The following is a 19,686-nucleotide window of genomic DNA, read 5'->3' on the forward strand; positions in this document are numbered from 1 at the left end:
AAAAATGGATACATATCCAACAGTTAATTTTTAAAATACACGGGTACCAATGTAAACATTCACATATTACTTAAATATACCTGCTCCCCCCCCCCCCCCCCCCCCCCTTTTCAAAAATAAGTCAGGCATCTGTTCCTAGTGGGTGTTTACGGTAGTTAGTAATGAAAGCATCTAACTGAAGAATTTTAATCTACACATACACCATTCGTGGTTGAAAATATACACAAGAAAGTTCCCTTTAGGTCCATAGCAGCACTAGTAACCAGTCAGAAAAAATAGACAATGACAGTACTGTCAGTTTGAGAAAACTACGATTAAAAGCAGTGTAGTTTATTCTTTTATAAAATGATTTAATTATGCACAGGCAAAATTATCTGAAATAAGAGTTTAGAAACAAGATGGAAGGTTTGTTAGAGATAATCTGAAATTTAATTTGATATATTCTCTTTACTGGTGGTAAAAACACTTAAAAACACAAAAAAAAGCCAGGAAGGCTTTTTGTCAGTTCAGTGTACTTTGATATAATTTACAAGTCTTAATGTGCTATTTGGAGTAAAACTACTCAACTGAAATACAGCCTTAGATATCAAATTTCACTCACTTAAAAGATCAGCCTATAAACATTACAACGCCTATTGCCTAGAGCAAAGTGACAATGAATACACAGAGCAACTCAGGGCAATGCCAGAACACCATTACTGAACATTTACATCAAAAAAAGTTTAACCTAAAACTAATAGCAAAAAAAACATACAGGCAGTTAAAACAGTGTCACACATCTTTTGAGACTCATCATTGTAAATCGAGAGTTCTGGTGACTGGAAAGACTTTCACTAGAGCTGTTGTTCAGCATTTCGTACACTTTATAGAGAACGAAGGAACCAGGCTGGTTCTACATTCTAAACACCATGGATCATAAACGCCAGTGTTTTATGTTCACTTCCAATGAATGCAGTGCTGATTGTCCAACAGGTGTTTTCCATGTCATCCAACATTTTCATCGGTTAAAAATATAAAAACATAAGAGTAATAAACCAAAGCCAAGGCACAAGGAGTTCATTTGAAAAACAACAACAAAGAAACACCTGTTATTCAAGTTGTGCATTTGCTTCCCATTTCCCCCACCAGCACCCAGCTGTTCTCCAGTCCCACTCACATATCAGGTCAGCAACAATAATTACACAACCAGAGCACTTCAACTCAGGTGATTTGTATATCACTGGCTGAAAGATTCTGATCAAATCGACCAGGTTGGCATTTCATTTGACTATGTGCTGTGGTTGCAGATGGCAGGGACTGGCTGTATGGTCAAACAGTGGAAGACTAAATCCAATAACAGAACCAGTCCACAGGCACTGACTGGGTATGGTACAACTGTAACGATCGCCAGTGTCACAAATTAAGGAGTCCTCGACTTAAATTTATTATGGATAAGCTCTAAAAAATATATATATAAAAAAGGCATGGATCTGAACTGATGCGGCACCAAAGAGGTAGAAAAAAAAAGTTTTCTTCAATTATAAAATAGTAATGATCTCATATCTTTAATTGCAGGCACATGTGGAACTGAGAACCCTGAATGCAGGTACATATGTTTTTTCACGTCGTGTGTTTTTGCCAGAAAAGTTCACCACACTGGACTTCAACTTGAGCCAGTCAGCTGTGCATGAGCATTTTATGAATAGAATCAGTGTTCAGCAGCTTTAAAACTAATGATCACTGTCCAATACTGTTCAGTATTGAGAATATGGTACCCAGTGTTCATGGCACAAATTCAGTTGAGGACAGTCACTTCACTCCCTTCACCCCCATCCCCATGATTCCCAGTTCAGTCCTAAATGTGTGTGAGTGGGACGGTTCCGGTAAGGTAGTGCTGCTGGACACTGCTATAGCCCCTCTGTGCTGCTGTGGGGTCACCGGCATCCCCTCCTGGTCCTGGGATGTACATGCTGATCATGTCCCTGAGGTCACCCTGCAGAGGACCCCTATGGTGGTTTGGTGTCCCCGTCGGAGGCGAGTGGGACATGGGTTCTGCTTTCACCATGGACATGGTTACAGGGCTCGGCTGCTGGGGACTGCTGCTGTATGACATTGGGCTGTGGATGGAAAAGACATAAGTTAGATGCCTCATCTGAGAGTTTAAAATATAAATGCATCTGGTTACTAGGAGAAATCAGACTATCTAGCACTTGTTCTAATTACTCAGAAATGTAGCCATGTTAACAAGGGTTCTTTTAGTGCTTTACACAGATCAAGTAAAACATCAAACTTTCACGTGCCTTTTAATAAATCAGGTTACTGAAGGAAAAAAAAAGGCAGTGACAATCAGGTTACTTTGTCATGTTAATGCAGTAAAGATAAAAGAATGTGCATTATGTGATGGGATTTGTTTGGACAAACTACACAATTTCAATGTCTCCAATTGTAAAAAGTGCAAAAAGTTTGCTACGTAATGAAAGCAAAACTCACTTTTAACAACTTATATTTTGTATGTCCTCTTAACTTTTATTTAACTTATTTTAAAAATATATGTTCAAGAATAGAATCAGTGTTCAGCAGCTTTAAAACTAATGATCACTGTCCAATACTGTTCAGTATTGAGAAATGGTACCCAGTGTTTATGGCACAAATTCAGTTGAGGACAAAACCAGGAGTAGCTTCAATTGTAAATGACTCGCTTATTGCACAACACATACTTTTACCAAAATAAAACATTGACACTAGCTTTGTAGTTTTAAATTTCATTTGAGTTGTGACTAGTATTTCTAGGTCAAAGAACTTGAGGCATAAATAATGCATCAAAATGTGGAAGTGAACACAAGGGTAGGCCTATCCAAAACCATTTGAAACAGTCAAAGCCTGCTTTCTCAAATTTAGGGGATTTTTAAAATGATGAATATGACAAATCAAAGCTTTTTGGTGCTGGAATATGGTTCATCTACACATTAGCAGCATCAGGAAACAAACAGTGGTGTTTACACAGCATAATTAACTTAACCACTACATGTACCCATGAGGGCTTGTACTTTTTAATGACCTTACATTTAAGCACATTTGCTAATGTTGAAATATTTAAGCAACATAGCTAGTGCAAATGTTTCTTGTAATACGATATTTTGCTCTGTTGCTTGGACTTTTATAAGGCAATGAGTCAGAGTAGAGCAGTCTTCAAACTACAGAAAATTATTCATAATGAGCACCTGCATGTTGAGACAGATCCAGGACCAGGGAGAGTAACCATGTATGTTTGGCCTACAGATCAACACTGGCCTTGTTTACAACCCTACCTATAAACTCAGTAGGCTTCAGTCATGAGAAACACCTCTGCTGTTTATCAGCCTGAGCCCAAAAAAAAACAGCATATTATTCTCATTTAAACTTCAGGTACAAGTTCATTAAAGAAACTGACACCTTTTGCAATGACATGTTAAGAAAGAAAAAAAAATCAATACAAGTGTTTCTATTCAGGATGACAGAATTTTGAGCTGCTCTGCTGCAATTACAATTCTGACTGAATAGGACGCCAAAAGGAATTTATGGATAATTCAATTTGAAGCAAACTCAGTGTAACAGAGCTTAACATATTTGTGGATGTTCATGCTGAATCCACAAAAACCTGCATGTGGAACTAAATACAGACAAGCAAAAAATATCCATCATCTAACAACTACAGCAACAAGTTCAACGTGACAGTAGGACTTTATCCCAAATAATGGAAGAGAGTGTACAAGGCACCCAGAGGTCATGGGAAGTCATCCCACTCAGTTCAAATGGCCTCTGTGCAAAAGAACACATTCAGGTGATGAATCAGTAGTGACTTATTTTACATCATGGGCCATCTTATACCAGCCTAACTGGGTCCAGTTTTATAGATTAGAACAGCTTAGATGATGAAAGAAAATGTTTAAAATACTTTCATACTTAATGTATCGTGTTTGCTCCGAGTGAGTCAGTATCTTCGCCATTTCTCAATCTTAGAGCCCATAAAGAATAGTATCAGTTTAACAAGACTTCTTGTCCCTACTACAAACTTCCCTGTCACTATGCTTCAGAGGGACAGGATAAGCATCAACAGGATTGGCCTCCAACATCACTCAAAGCTTTTGGCATCTAAAACTTACAGGGAAGTGTAAATTATTTTTATTTGTGAAAGAAAAACAGCAAGAAACACACTGCAACTAAGTCTACCATCTTTCAGAGGACCTTCAAAATTGTCAAATATTGGAATCAATTTCAGCATCATTCACACTAGAACATTTGTTAAAAGATACCAGCAGCAGGAGGCAAAGACCCAGAAATGTATCCAGACACAAGTTTAGGTTTAGCAGGAACAGGGGATTGTGGGTAGAGGACCACACACACACAGCAGTCTTGCCTGCCATCAAGTCATCCTGATCAACATTCCAGACAGGACCCAGCCCACAGCAGAACACTACACTCATACCAAGTAGACAACAGACTGAAGCCTGTTGTCTCATCATGTCCAGAGTTTCTCAGTGGCTTGATAGCACTGAATGTCATTTCTCTCAACATTTTTCCCAGTTAAAGTCTCATTTTTAAAGTGCTCTCTTACAACCACACTTAAGTGGTTTCAGCAACAGTATATTTCCAACTATGACATTACTTATTACTTTGTTTTTTGCCCATTACTTTAACCGTTTCAGTTGTTTGTTGTTTGGTTTTTATTTAAAGAAAGCCATTTTCAAGACACGTGATTACCACAGTTTGCCTTTTGCTCAGTGAATCTAGAATTAGTCAATTTTACCAAGATTGTTTCTTCTGTCTAAACGCACTAGGAAACCAATAACTGCCCGACAGCGCGTGCTTGAGACCTTATTTGGAGGCATCAGTTTATTGAGCATGCTTTGGGGAGATTTCCCATTATTTAATGTGCAAGGTACAAAATTGGCCTTCGAGGATTTTTTTTTTTTTTTAATAAAATGGGCTAAATAAAATCCAACATTTACTCAAATGTTAGTTTTGATCCCTGTGGGACAGATTTGATCCCTGTGGGACAGTTTTGAAAGGGTTTGCTTGGCGGACAGTGAGGTCACAAAAATTGCGATTAATCAATATTATCCTCTTTCTATATGCCTGAATGTTTAAGTAGCAAGCCACACTCTGATGCGTTTTGGTACTTGCTGGAAAACTGTGGACAAGGTGAACAATCAGTGCGAGGGCATTAGGACTAAACTGTCTTTGTTTGTTTAAGATGGTTACGGAAATAGTCAAATCTTCTTTTTAAAAAAAAAAGGTACTTTAATTTACTGCTCTGTGGTTCCCATTCAGCCGCAGCTCACCTGTACGAGTTGCCTCCGTTCATGTACGTCTGTGCCGCCGTCATTGCAGGTGGGTACTGGAGAGCTGACAGGTCATATCGGTGAAGCTGCTGTGTGTAGCCGAGCGCCTCGCCCTGCATACCGGCGTACCCCCCGGTGGGGCCCCAGCCGTAGCTCTCCATCCTCGGACTTCCACTTTGGCCTTGCGCAGCTGCAGCCGCCAGCAAGTTTCCGGCTGACAACGGGTACTTACCCACCTGAGTGTCCTTCTTCAGCAGTGGCTTTGTCTTGCGGCGTGGCTTGTACTTGTAATCAGGGTACTCCTTCATGTGGACGGCCCGGAGCCGCTTGGCCTCGTCGATAAATGGCCTTTTCTCAGCGTCGGTCAGGAGTTTCCACTCTGCTCCCAGCCGCTTGCTGATCTCAGAGTTGTGCATTTTGGGGTTCTCTTGAGCCATCTTGCGCCTCTGTCCCCTGGACCAGACCATGAAAGCGTTCATGGGCCGCTTGACTTTATCCATGGGGTCGCCTCCAGGTGCTAATGCCGTTTTAGAGCTCGGGTGTGAGTTGCCGTTGGTGCCCAAGTTCCCGGTCATGTTGCCGGTGATCGGTGACATTCCTTGGGAGGTCTGATGAGACGGGGGCTGGCCGGTCGGCTTCAGTTCGTGTTCCATCATGCTGTACATGTTGGATCTGGTAGAGTTAAGTTGAGTTACAAAACAGTTTAAACGACGAAGCAAGCAGCCGCCCTTTGTCGCCGTGCACCTGGCGACTTGTGGCCAGGTTTCTCCACAGGTTTAATCGGGAGCACCGGCTGATCCAAATTAACTAATTACTACCGACACACCCGGGAAAGAAAATAGACCAAAGCGAACGACCGGCTTGAGCCTTTTTTTCAATGTTTAAATTTTAATCTGGCAGTCATTACTTAAATGCTGAAACTAACAGAGAATTTGCAAAATTCAATGAAGAAAAACGCAGCAACTGCTTCCTTTCAGTGCTAGGTTATAATTCTCAGCGGAAAACCACTTGTTGTCAGACAGCCAGCTCAGCTTCTGAACTCAGCAGCCTGATAACTCCAAAACTTCCCCTATTCTCGTGCAGTCGAACGGGTGGGAACCAATGGGAGAGCGTAAAGTTTCAGCCAGTGCGCGTACATTTGCAACTCAAAAGGCTCCGATGGTGCCCGAGATACTTGGTGATGTCGGAGGTGGAGAGAGGGGAGGCATCTTAATAATCACTTCTAATCAACTATAGGCTACTTAACAGATTGTTCCCATTTAAACAGGGTTTTATCAGTGTTGTCTATGACAGTGGTTCTCAAATGAGGATACTAGTACCCCTGGGGGTACTTGAAGGCACTCCAGGGGGTACATGAGATTTTTTAAAAAAAACAACAATTATATATATATATATTTTAAAAATAGCATAAATTCAAAAAATCCTTTAAAATGAAATTTATCAACAATTGAGTTCACGAGTTCAGTTTAAAGACAGATATTTATTATAATCCTATAAGATGGCACTTTGAGTTGACAATTATTTTTAAGTGCACAAATCTAAGTTAATTATTTCTTTTTTAACAGGTCTTTAGTTATTTTTATATCTTTTTACTTCCAAGTAGTTCAAGAGAATGCAATATGTGGCACAGTTATAAAGTTTGATAAATCAGACACTGATGACACAGTGTTTTACGTCTTTTTTTCAACCAAAAATGCTTTGCGCTGGTTAGGGGGTACTTGGCTGAGAAAATATTTCACAGGAGGTACATCTCTGAAAAAAGGTTGAGAACCACTGGTCTATGACAAGTGTGCGTAACAAACACACACTAACACACACACAGAGGTAACTGCTACAAACTTTAATTATAATCAATGATTTAATGCACTCCCTTTTGTACTGTCAAAATAAAGGTTGCACATTTTCATAGTATTTTATAATATAAATTTGTCCATAGAATGTGACTTTGATACACTGCAAAACTACAGGCAGAGATTTATTTTGTAGGCTTTTACAAAGTACAGCAATTATCTATTTAGCATTAAGATCTTTTCCATCTTTTCCTATCACTATCACTTTTCCTGTATTTTAAATAGTGACTCTATTTGAAATACAAAAAATGACATTATTTTTCATAAACAATAAGAGTTGTATTCCAAATACAATAGTGTAAAACATTCACCCTATCGAAGTGGGCATTAGAAATAAGAAGAAAATAAATTGATCTGCATGTTACCTCAGGTACCAGTGAACAATTAAGTGTGATCCGGTCCAGTTGGAGTAATAGATTCGTCACTAATTGTAATTGTCACTAGTGGCGGCAGCAGAGGCCACCACTCATTAATAGTTAGTCTGACTCAAAGGTACATCAAACTTCCTGTATCTAATGTAATGTAAAGTACCACAAAAACTTACAAATTTATTTATAGGACCAGATTAAGTCCAATGAGGGATCTAGGGCAAAACTGTTTTTGGTCTCTGTTAACCTCTCGTTTCTTCTTTTCTGTTTTGCATATTGATGCTCTCATGTTTAAGTACCCATTAAGTAATATGTGCACCGCAGGCTACAAATTGCCACCCAGTATTCCTATTCTGGAATACTGTCCTGCCCCAGGTTTGCTGCTTGGTAGTTTGTGGTCATTTAATTAAACATGACTATATTTTGGAATATGCATGTAGTAAGCAACAAAGATTTTAAAACTAGGTTTAGACACAGGGCCAATCTAAATGACATGAGTTTCAAGATTAACTAATAATGCAACACCTGTTCAAATCATTTCATCCCATAGTGTGCTTAAGTAGTGAATATTTCATTGTGGTGATCTTTTGTCCCCTGACATGAGCTCATAGTTCCCCCGTGCAGCTGAGGTCGGGACTTCTGGAGTACTGTGTGAAGTCACTGAGGCTATACGCTAATGCTAGCTGTTGGATAGTCAGTCATTTCCTCCAAACTGTATCCTGCCTGCTTGTTTAATCACAAATGTCTCCTTTTGTTTAAACAGAGCTTACAGCTAAGTAACAAAAGTAAAATAACGAGCAATGTTATGTATCACTTGTACTGCTAAGTAATGAGTACAGTAATGTAATTACTTTGTAATGAATTAATGTATAATTATTAATTGATTACAATTTTCAAGTAACTGGCCCTGGGACAAAGTCCAAGTGATGTCACAAAAAGTCCAAGACATTCTGCCTATGTAGTTATTTATCCATACATTTATTAATTTATGATTGTCAAGTTTAGTCATCAGATTCATGACTTCAGTCTGACACAAGTATAGGTCATGTGACTTAATGATATCTTCACATGTACAAACAAATCTGAATTGTCAGGCTGAACTAACTATGCTGAATGGTCAGTGTCACTGACGGAACCAGTAGTTCGTAGCCATTGAGCTCTACTGTGTAGCTCATCTCTACACAGAAACACACAGAAAATGGCTAGCTGTGCAGAGACACTTGGAAGTGGGGGAGGCACAAAACAAGGGGTCGACTGACACACAGGATTTTGAAAAGTGGGGGTGACATGCCCCCCCTGTGCCCAGTGGAAATGATGCTCCAGCGTATAGGAACTTCTACGTAAACAATCCATATACTACTTTCACCACTGCTCATAACGTTGTTTGTATTATCGACTATGTAAAGCTATCTACCTGCAAAAGAGGCTATGATGTGTGCACTTAGTGCATTGTAACATTTATTGTATTTACAATATAATACATTGTTGACAGTTGACCATTTGGAAACATTAGTGCTGCATGGTAAAGTAAAATCAGTGACACCGTGATTACAAGCTCTTGAATCAGTCACTGCAATTTCATTAATGAGCCCTGTCATGTCACAAAGAGACAAATCTACGCTTTGACTTTTGCAACACTTCCTGCAATAAATATGTTGCAAAACTCACAATTGTGGAAGTGTGAGAGAAGAGCTGAGGAGCAGGTTAGGGGGCAGTCAAGTTATGTCCAATTGGCTGGCAGGGGCTCCTTGTTTCGCTTATCATCATGCCTGTACTCAAGGATTTTGAGGTCGGGGCTGGTGACATTCTTCTGACCTTCAAGGTCTTCAACGCACATTACAGTTGAAAGTATAAATGGAAAACACTATTAGTGTGGGTGAAAACCCTGGCCAGGACTCCCTTGCAATAGTCCAGATGGGAGGTAATGAAGGCATGGATAAGGGTCTCTGCCACACAGACTGAGTGATAACTGGGGTCTGGAGATGTTCCTGAGGTGGTAAAAAGGTGGTGCTTGGGGATGGTGCTTGTATGTGACTGGAATGACAGAGAGGAGTCCAGAATGACACCAAAGTTGTGGACTTCCAGACTGGCAAATGGAGCAACTAATGATTTTAGCTGGACTACAAACAGTGTTGTAGTGAAATATAATGTTAAATACATATTAAGCTTTTTCATCCAAGGCAATGTGAAAAAATATGTATATATGGCTTTCAGTTTATAAGTTGTATATTTATATAAACACAGATTATTCATCATGAGTTGGCATTTGAGAGAAAAGAACGAGGCTCACTCAAATTTTTGTTCTACAATTTATCTGATCAAGTCTACAAGCTCTCACAAGCTATTTACCTTCATGACTGTATGTAGAATTAGAGCGTGGTCAGAATACATTCCTGATCTGTCAATTCTAGACAAAAGAAGATTCAGTGCTAAATTATTAACTAATTACACACTAAACTCACATTACATACAACAAATGCAAATGGTAGATGAGCATGTAGCATCCAGAGTTTCATTCAGGAGTTCGCATCCCGCCATAGACCAGCAGTTGATTTTTCATGTTTTTATTATCCATAACCACAATCTTTCCTTAACTCTAAAGAGGAAACCTCAAATACTTTCCACATCAGTGTATTTCCTGGTGTTGGACTACTGCTGCATATGAAAAAATTCAGGCGCTAAAACAGAGGGAGCAAAGGGAAATCTGATAAATTGCCTTAAGTGATGTCACTTGAATCAGTGTTGTTTGGGGTGTAAGATTACAAGTTTGAAAAAATCTTGAGGCCAACAAGATGCAAGTTTATACATTTCCATTAAATCTTCACCTTTGCATTGCTTCCTGACCAACCAGGAACCACTAAGGACAGAATGATCTGTCTACACTGGACCAATGGTGAGAAATCACCCCACGTATGTCTTACTACTATGTTTCCTGGCTGATTCCACTTTTTAAAACTCTACCTTTTAGGTATGTGAGTCCCTTTTCCCTCAAAACCATTGTGTGGGCAGAACAAATAAAGTACCTATCTACATTTAGTATGAACTTTTCACCTTTATAATATTATTCCATTTGGTTGATATTTCATGGATTTATTTGAAAGCTTAACAGATTGTTTGGTATCACATTATATTAGATTCCATATCAGATGTTGTGTGAGCCTACACTATCACTGTAGTTTTTTCAGGTGCACACTTTTTAGGAGGCACACTGTCGCTGCACAGTGGTTAGTAGGCTATGTGGTAACCCACAGCAGTGCCTCAGCCCTCACTATACAGCCCTGCCAGGCAGAGAAGACACAGCACTGATACATACACACACACACACACACACACACAGATTTCCTTGCACATGACTGACAAATGGACAAATGCGTGTGTGTGTTTGTGTGTGTGTGCGTGTGTGTGTGTGTGTGTGTGTGTGTGTGTGTGTGTGTGTGTGTGTGTGTGTGTGTGTGTGTGTGTGTGTGTGTGTGTGTGTGTGTGTGTGTGTGTGTGTGACAATCAGTGATTATTGAAATTTGGTGGTCTTTTGTTTTGTTTTTCTGTGTTTGATAATGAAAGCATGATTTGTGTTATACATGTGTGTGTGCAACATCTTACCAGAAGTGTGTATAATAATGGGCTTTCTTGAGAGGTAGCCAGAGAGTGTAATATGTGTGTGTTTGTGATTAATTGGAAATTGTGAAGCTCTAGTCTTCCATTTCCATCTCCACGACAACCTTGTGCGGAATCCCCTCCAAACCTAGCACTCTCCCTCCTCCACTCCCTCCTCCCCTTCACTCCCCACTCTTTCAGAATCAAATCAACTCACCAACACTCACATTCTTTGCTTTTCTTCATCTGCCTGTCTTCATCTATGGATTCAGATGGAATAGAATGGCAGTGCAGTTTTCCAGTTCCTTCTGTCCTCTCTCAATCTTTACACTTGTTGCATGTGTATATGCATCAGACAATATGCAATGAGTTTCCACATTCCTCTCATTCATCACAGAGTCATGCTCTCTGTGGCATTTATTTCTTTGTTAGTTTGTGTCTTGTTGGTTTTTTGTTTTTGTTTTGTTGTTGTTGTTGTTGTTGTTGTTGTTGTTGTTGTTGTTGTTGTTGTTGTTGTTGTTGGGGGGGTGTTGGTGGTTAGCTTTGACTTCTGCAGTATAAGTAAGCAGTGTAAATCTGCCACAAAAATCTGTTCCCTTGCATCTGGAGAGAATTTGGACATTATGCTGTAAAAAATGTCATTTACATGAGTCACTACACAGAGAAGCCATGGGGATGTAAAAGTGTAAAAAATGTCAAATTTGCAACCTACCAGGAATGTTCTAAGTCACTGTAGGGATATTATACTGTAGGCCTTGAAATGGAGAATGATTCCACTAGTTTTAAATGTTGCAGTATTTATTGATACTGTTTTTAATGTTTAACAGAGTCCTGCTGAGTAACTCTTTTGCCTTCCCGAAATATATTAGACATAATCACTAACAATGTTCACATGGAGGAGGTAAAAATGAGTTTGCATGGAGGCTGATGGAGCTCACTGTTGAACTGAAACTTTTGTTAAACTGTGATGGTTCATGACATCAGTAGCTGAGGTGGACTGTAGAGGTACAAAGCACACAGATCATTATTTTTAACTAGCTCCACCTTATCAGTGTCATTACCACATGAAACTAATAGCCTCATTTTTAAAAGAAGCATAAAGATTCCTTAAGTCAAGGGACTCACCAGTTTTTTAAAAAACACTAATAATATAATATTACTGTGTTTATAATAAACAGTGGACATTTCCACAAGAGACAGCTATTTGATTCTTGTTTCCACTGCAAGTTGGGACAGTTGAAAAAAAACAACAACTCAACTACGATTGTCCCCTAGCCTTAACAATGATTATTATTGCAGCCATGATGATGAAATTTGCCTTACTTTCAGGACAGAGTAACTTTAACCCACACAGCTTTCTCTAACCTTAACAAAGCAACCATTTTGGTGTTTGTGCCCAAATCTAGAGCTTAACCACAGCGCTGTCACATCACAAAACATCATTATTTTTTAATTGTGATTTTTAACGGTTTTACATCAAATCTCATATTTGGTTGTTTAATTTTGAGGACCTATTATTTAATGCAGGTATAAATGCACCGGAGCACTTTGGAATTAGAATACATCATCCTGAGGTGGTGTGTGGTGCTAGCATTGCGATCAGATATCAGCCAGGTGCAAATGACATTTAAACAGTTTGGTCACATTCTTTAGAGTAAAAAAACAGGTAGCAGCTCTCCAAAGTGTATGTGAACCAACTGTACATGTGTTAGAAAAGAAAGCAGGACAAATCCCAGAACACAGATAAACAACATAACAACTAGTAATGGCCATTGCACAAAAGCAGAATTAAAAAATCCAGGATAACTGAAAAAGCAAGGCATGACCTATTCTAATCAGTTCATACTGGTTTAATCCGTTGCACATTTGCAGAAACCAACATGAGGATATGCAACTATGTCAAGCCAGATATAAGTAATTTGGATAAGTGCAAGTTCATGGTTTTCTTAAAAAGACCACAATCGATCACAGATTTTTCTAATGCAGAAATGGAGAAGACACTTGCCGCATCCTTCTAACCAAGTAAGCAAAAGCTTCTAATGGACATTTATGAGGAGGTGATACATATACTGTATGTTAAAAAAGAAATATGGCCGTTGTAATTAAACTGAGAGAAAAAAGGCCCGGCAGACAATAGCGGGCCGACTGAATGTGTAAGTAGTCCAGAAATATACACTTACTAACCACCGCTCCACTGAAACCATCATGATTACAATTTAAGTTACTTGTCATTATCATAATGAAAAGATGTAAACCGTGCCTTAAAAATGAATAGTGGAAGTTTAGTTTAGTTTTGGTGTTTTCCTGCCCCCTGGTGGCTTGAAATAGTTGAACGCAGCTTTAACCTAATTATGCCATAATATCTCCTGCTGACTCAAATGTGGACTCAGTCAGTGTGTCAGTCATGTCACATGACTTCTTTTAGTGTTAAAGAGTTTTGACCATGACATGTCCATTATAGCTTCTCATTAACAATACCCGCAAAATATTGTGAGGATTCAAATGTTATGGAACTCACAGGGGTACAAAAAACATCTTGATGGAAAGGGGGAGAAATCTGAATGAGCAGAAATTAAGTGGGATGAAATCAAGAAGTAAGGAGGGCAGCTGAGTGGGGGTGGGGTGTAGATTATAGAGTGAAAAAGAAGCATTGAACACAGGCAAATGAAAGCCACAAAATGAGGGAAGAAAAGGAGGCTGAAATAGAGAGGGAGAGCAAGGGAAGAGGAGGAGGAGGAGGAGAGAAGAAAGGATGAAGGGATGGATGATGAAGGGGTGGGGTGTGAGGGTTTGGTGCATGAGGGTGGTTTTGGGTGACAGGCCCCATTGAATAGACCTCTATTCTCCCCTCTGCTGGCTTCTCTTCTCATGCAAAACAGGCCTGTTCAGCCTCCCAGCCATCCGTCACACAACAGAAAGACCATGGCAGGCCCTTTACGAGCCTCCCACTTGCATAATCCCCCGCCCCCACCCCCCAATCCTGCACCCAACAGGGGGTGGAGTGGGTGACAGGGGTATGTATGTGTGTTGGGCAATTGGGGGATGGGCATGGGTATCTTGGCCACAGAGAAAATACCTTTGCAAGAAGGGCCACCTAGGCTGAGAGTAGGACAAAAACACATAGCAATGCAGCATGTTTTGAGGTCGGATGGATGTCATATTGGAATACTGGGGGATTAGGAGGAGTTAACCTAACTTGGATGTGGTGGGCGTGTATCTGTGTTTGTTTGGCACAGGGGTTATTGGATGTGTTGCTGCAGGGAATTACATGTCACTGACAGCTGTCGGGAGAACACTATTTTTATTTGTGTTATTAGTGTGTGCCTGTTCAAGGCCAATATTCAAATTCATGCATGACAGTGCATGTGTAGATGCAGCATATATGTAATGTGTGTGTGTCTATGGGTGTGTTAATACCTGGTATTACTCATGCTGATGGTATTACTCATGACTCGCACAAAACAACATATATCAAGACAAGCCACACAAACCTTCTACAGCTTTCTTAATAAACATAAAACATGCTTCTGAGTCTAAATGGAGGTAAACGCAAAAACTAGCAGCCTGGAATGGCCATTATTGTTGACTGCTTAGGGATCTACAACTGCACGTCGGTTTGTTTACATGTTTGAGGCTGTGGATAGCTTTCGATTTACCATGTTCATGCTATAGAAGTAGACACGGTCCGAATTGCCCTAACCCTTTCCTCACAATCTTTGTTGCCTTCTTCAGTTTTCTTCTTCTGCTTAATTTAGCTCCCATCTGTGTACTCAAACAAGTATGGCTGGCCATAAAAGTGAACTAACTTCTGTTTGTACTCACTTAGCTTTTTAGTTTCCTTAGAAAGAGGATTACTGTGATGAAAGTAAGACTCAGCTGCAGGTGGTTCGTTTAGCCAGTAAGTTGCCCCATCCTTAGTGCAACATGTCAGATATCACTGAAAAATATTTATGTGTTTGGTGTTCTCCTGGTGCAATGTACTCTAGCTTTGTTAGTTTGATGCAGTTTGTGCTACGCTAGCCTAGTTGACATGAGTGACAGTGACATGACAACAATCACATCATACTGGTCTACTTATACCTGCATCACATGAGCAGAAAGGGACAGTCATGGGGTTGTTTTGAAAATATGTAACTGTATGCAAATGTAAATGTAATTCTAATTTCATGTACTGTTGTTTGGAAGGTTCTCGTTCATCCATAGAGCTACTTGGTTAAAACTGTACCATGTCAAGTTGTTGAAAGAAGGTACATTTTTAAAAGCCTTAACTTGGACCCTTGGATTCACTGAGCTCTTCAGAACAACCCATTTTTTCACAAATGTTTGTAAATGCAGACTGCAGAATTTTATACACCTGTGACATTTGGTCTTAATAAAACACCTGCATTCAGTGATTAAGAGGTGTGTCCAAATACTTTTGTCCATATATATTCATCAGTGATGCAGCCTGGGAAAGATCACAGCTGCTCTCTCATATTCAGCTTGCTTTAAGGCCTACTGTTTATGTGATAGTTCCTGCAATGCCTGTAATGGCGCTTTTCCACTACACAGTTCCAGCACGACTCACAACGAAGTCACGGCAGTTTCGCGGAGCCGTGCTATGACGACCCCGCCCACGTTGAGTAGGTACTTTTTTGTAATGGAAAAGGTCTGTTCTGGAACCGAGGCGAGGTGAGGCGAGTCGTGCTGGAACTGTGTAGTGGAAAAGCGCCATTAGTTCAACTACAACATCTTGCCATTGAGTGACCCTTACTTTTCATCTATACATCAGTGTTCGCTTAAGGCAGAAGCTTAACTCTTTTTGTGTTTGTCATAATATTTAATATCAGTCCTTTATTGAAAGCCTGTTTACATTTACATATGTTGGTTCAATGGGTTGTCTGTGAAAGACAAGAATAGCCTGAATTACACTGTTACAGTCTTCTCCAAGTTCATTGGAGTCCAGCTAAAGGACTTGTGCTCCCTATGGAAGAAACATGTGGTCCAAAAAGCAAAAGAAATGATTAGTCAAACTGTTTTGTCAAGTGTTTTTCTTTCACATAGGGTTAGGTTATGGGTTAGGGTTCTGTCTGAATCAAGTGATTCAGTTATAACTTTTAGTTATTCTTTCTAGCTTGTAAATATGAGATACATTTGTTAAATGGAGGACTTAGCAAACTTGAGATCCCATAAGACTTTTGCATGATTTATAGTTTGGAAGGTTTTGAATAACTTGTGCCTCCTCACTGCAGGCTGTAAGAGACAGTGGTGTAAGCAGCATAATTTATGAGAAAGACAGTGGATCTATCAAGTTCTGTACAGTCCAGTTGCAAAAGGTTGTTCATTTAGGCATCATGCCTGGTATTAACCAAGGTTTAGTCTGTTATGGGAGAAACCTGGCTCAGAAAGTTGATGCTCGCTCATCACTAGCACTAGGAGTCCCAGACACACTCAGGGGCAAATCAGCACCAAAGTTTTACATCACTCCAGGGGTCACAGGTCCAGGCTTTAGCTCAACATCTCCAGAGAGCAGAAGCAACATGAAGAGAAAACCTGCTATACTCCCAAAAAGTGTGACATATGACAGGTCTGCTGGATCAGTGATTAGCTATGGTACCTGTGCTTGTCCTAACCTTAGGACAGAGGATTTGAGCCAGCGTTTGTCATGAGCCCAATCATTAGGAGTGTGCGGCGGCCCAGCTTTTTTCTATCAACATTGATTGCTCTGGCCAGACAGATGCATACAGGCAATTCTACTGTGAGTAGCAACAGTTGTCCAAAAAGAACTTCATGAAACACTGACCAGGCGTTTTTGCTGATGAAAACTGATTTGAATGTGATGCAGTTTTTGACAAGCATACACTGTGGTATGATAAACAGCCTTTGAGGACAGTCCTAGTCAGCAATCCCATCCAGGATCCCAGTGGCTCAGCACCATCCTGGTACACCCCGGAACTCCTTACCCTGGTGTTTCCTTCTATGCTGAAATGAATGTAGAGATGGTTTTGCTTGTCCATGTGGTCGGGATCACAGCTGGTATTTATCCTCTCCACCTTTTGATGTTACTCCAGTGTTTACATAGGTAGCAGAGTCGGCAGGAAGACGAGCTAACTATTTCCCTATCCTGATGAGTGATTATAGCTAACATTGTCCAATAATGTCCAATATTATTCACAAAAAGTTCACAAAAGTGCATAAATTCAGCAGAGCTGACTGAAGAGAGGCTCCAGCATGCATATGTTATATTACCAGCAAGGATTCTTAATTTTTTCTTTTTTCTTCTTCTTTTTCTGTTGCTTCTTTAAGTGCTGTATCTCGTTTAGAATATTAGTAGTAGCAGCAGGTAGCATTCAGCAGCTGTAAGGTAGCTAGTTGTTTTGATTTGAAAAATATATCCAGAGATAATATTTTCTCTTGTGTTCTTGCTGATCGATGTTATTATTATTGTTATTATGTGTTGTTATTACTATGTTGTTATTTTACCTCTATGCCATGTATATGAGACAAATTACAAATTTAAAGTGTTCAAAACAGAACAAATGTTCAATGCACTGTAATGCTTTGGGAATTTCATCTTTATTCCCTTCAAAAAATGAGGTATCAGAAAATTGCTCATTTTGATATGGGTAACAACTGCTTGACTGACCAACAAAATTGAAAAGGGGAGACTGGACAACCTTATAGAAGACAATGAATAATACAAAGATCTCGTCCAATATAAAATGATTGTCATCAATCATATCCAGTATTAATCTAAGATTGTGAATAATTCCACCGGGCATAATGCCAATCTGCTTTTCATCAGTTAGCCTATTTTTTCTAGTCCTGTTTTCCACTGTTATCAAGAACTAAAGCAAATATTTTACATGATTTAATAAAGTACTGGGACAATGGTGAGTTGATCATCACACAAGGTTTTAAATTGGTTATCAACTCTCTTGGCAATACTTGAGACATTATCTAGAAATGACTTTATAAGAACGTGGGTATACAGTGTTTGCTAAAAACGGGCAACATATTGTGAAGTATTATCAGGGTTCTCATTTGTGATTTTATTAATAATAACATTTTGGTTGGTTAACACTATTGGATTGATAGAGACTTCCTTCACCTAATATCTTAATCTTAATATCTTAATACTATTAGTAGATAACCCAGAAATCAATTCTGGACTGCTGTGTTGTTTCAAGTAAATATTCTTTGGTGTAGGTTTATGTGAAACCAAATAATATCTTAATATAAACACACACTAAGTAGTTAATTAAAAGATGTCACACTCATTGATGGTACCTCCCCATATAACTTTAGCAAAAGGGAATTTTGGACTTGATCTTCAGGAGTATGTGAAATGTCCACAAGCAAAATAATCCACCTTCCTTCATTATCAACCTCATCATTTAGAATGTGACCATTGAAATTACGTAGAAGTACAGCGGCCCCTGCTGACCAACTGCTGCCATGAGAAAACCAAAACTTAACCACTGACTCATCCACAATTTCACATCCTCCACAACAAAATGAAAATCAGCACTTTATCCCTGCACAATAGAAAAAGATAGATTTCCTCTTCAACGTGTTTCACAATCCTCTGGCACTGTGAGTGTGTTGGGTGAGTCGCTAATGTTTTGTTTTGTTAAACAGAAAAGAGTTCCTCATACAAATGATAATAGTGTTGTAATCAAAGTTTTCCAAAAAAGTTTGTCATCTTAGGAGGTTGTTTCTGCTGGAGCAAAAACAAAGAGTTAATAATAGGCTGCCGTCAGAATTTCGACCAAAACTAAAATCCAAACATTATACTTTTTTTTCTGTCCTCACATTTCAAGGTTGACTTTAAATCAGTTACTTTGTGTCTGCTCCTTGGAGCAGAGACAATGATCAGAAGAGATCAGAGCCATATCAGTCAGCAAATACTGTCTATGAAGGTTCAATTCCTGAGGAAGAAAGCAAACTTGCCCTCCTTTCTTGTTTCATCAACAACTGGTCATAGACATCTCCGAGCAGCTATGTCTGAGGTTGTCAGGTCTTCTTTGAAGCAAAGATGGTTGGTTTTCTGATAGGTGTTCTTTGCAGATCTCTACATGGTGTTGTATCTTGGCCTAAATTTCTTTCACTTTTGAACAAATGTTCTCATCTGTTTTCTCGAATGACATATAGCTTTAGGTTCATCTCAATTCAATGAGCTTCAGTAGCATGAATGACAGACAAACAATATTGCCAAAGCGTCAAGAATAATATAATTCATAAAATAAAATGAATGAGTAAATAAAAAAGAAGAAAATGGCATCATTACACATGTTGACACATGGATGGGATAATACAGATCAATAATGAAATGGGAAAAAAACAATTCATTAAGCAAAAATTAAACACATAAATAAAAAGAGAACAAGAAAATGGTTGGAAACATTAAACCTGTGTGTGTGTGTGTGTGTGTGTGTGTGTGTGTGTGTGTGTGTGTGTGTGTGTGTGTGTGTGTGTGTGTGTGTGTGTGTGTGTGTGTGTGTGTGTGTGTGTGTGTGTGTGTGTGTGTGTGTCTCCATATAGTAAAGTCACAACATTTCTAAAGCATAGAAATGTAATACAGATGTGGATATA

General features: G+C 39.3%; 1 protein-coding gene across 1 annotated transcript; it reads right to left on the bottom strand.

Moving 5' to 3' along the window:
• Positions 1–1,834: 1,834 nt before the first annotated feature.
• sox19b (SRY-box transcription factor 19b) lies at positions 1,835–5,965 on the bottom strand. Its single transcript, XM_062444747.1, has 2 exons — positions 5,301–5,965; positions 1,835–2,096 (listed from the first exon to the last, which is right to left on the bottom strand). The coding sequence occupies exons 1-2, from the start codon at positions 5,963–5,965 to the stop codon at positions 1,835–1,837; spliced, it is 927 nt and encodes a 308-aa protein (XP_062300731.1).
• Between the last annotated feature and the right edge of the window lie 13,721 nt (positions 5,966–19,686).

The sequence above is a fragment of the Scomber scombrus genome, chromosome 23, assembly GCF_963691925.1.
Source record: "Scomber scombrus chromosome 23, fScoSco1.1, whole genome shotgun sequence".
In the NCBI taxonomy this organism is placed as follows: Eukaryota; Metazoa; Chordata; class Actinopteri; order Scombriformes; family Scombridae; genus Scomber; species Scomber scombrus.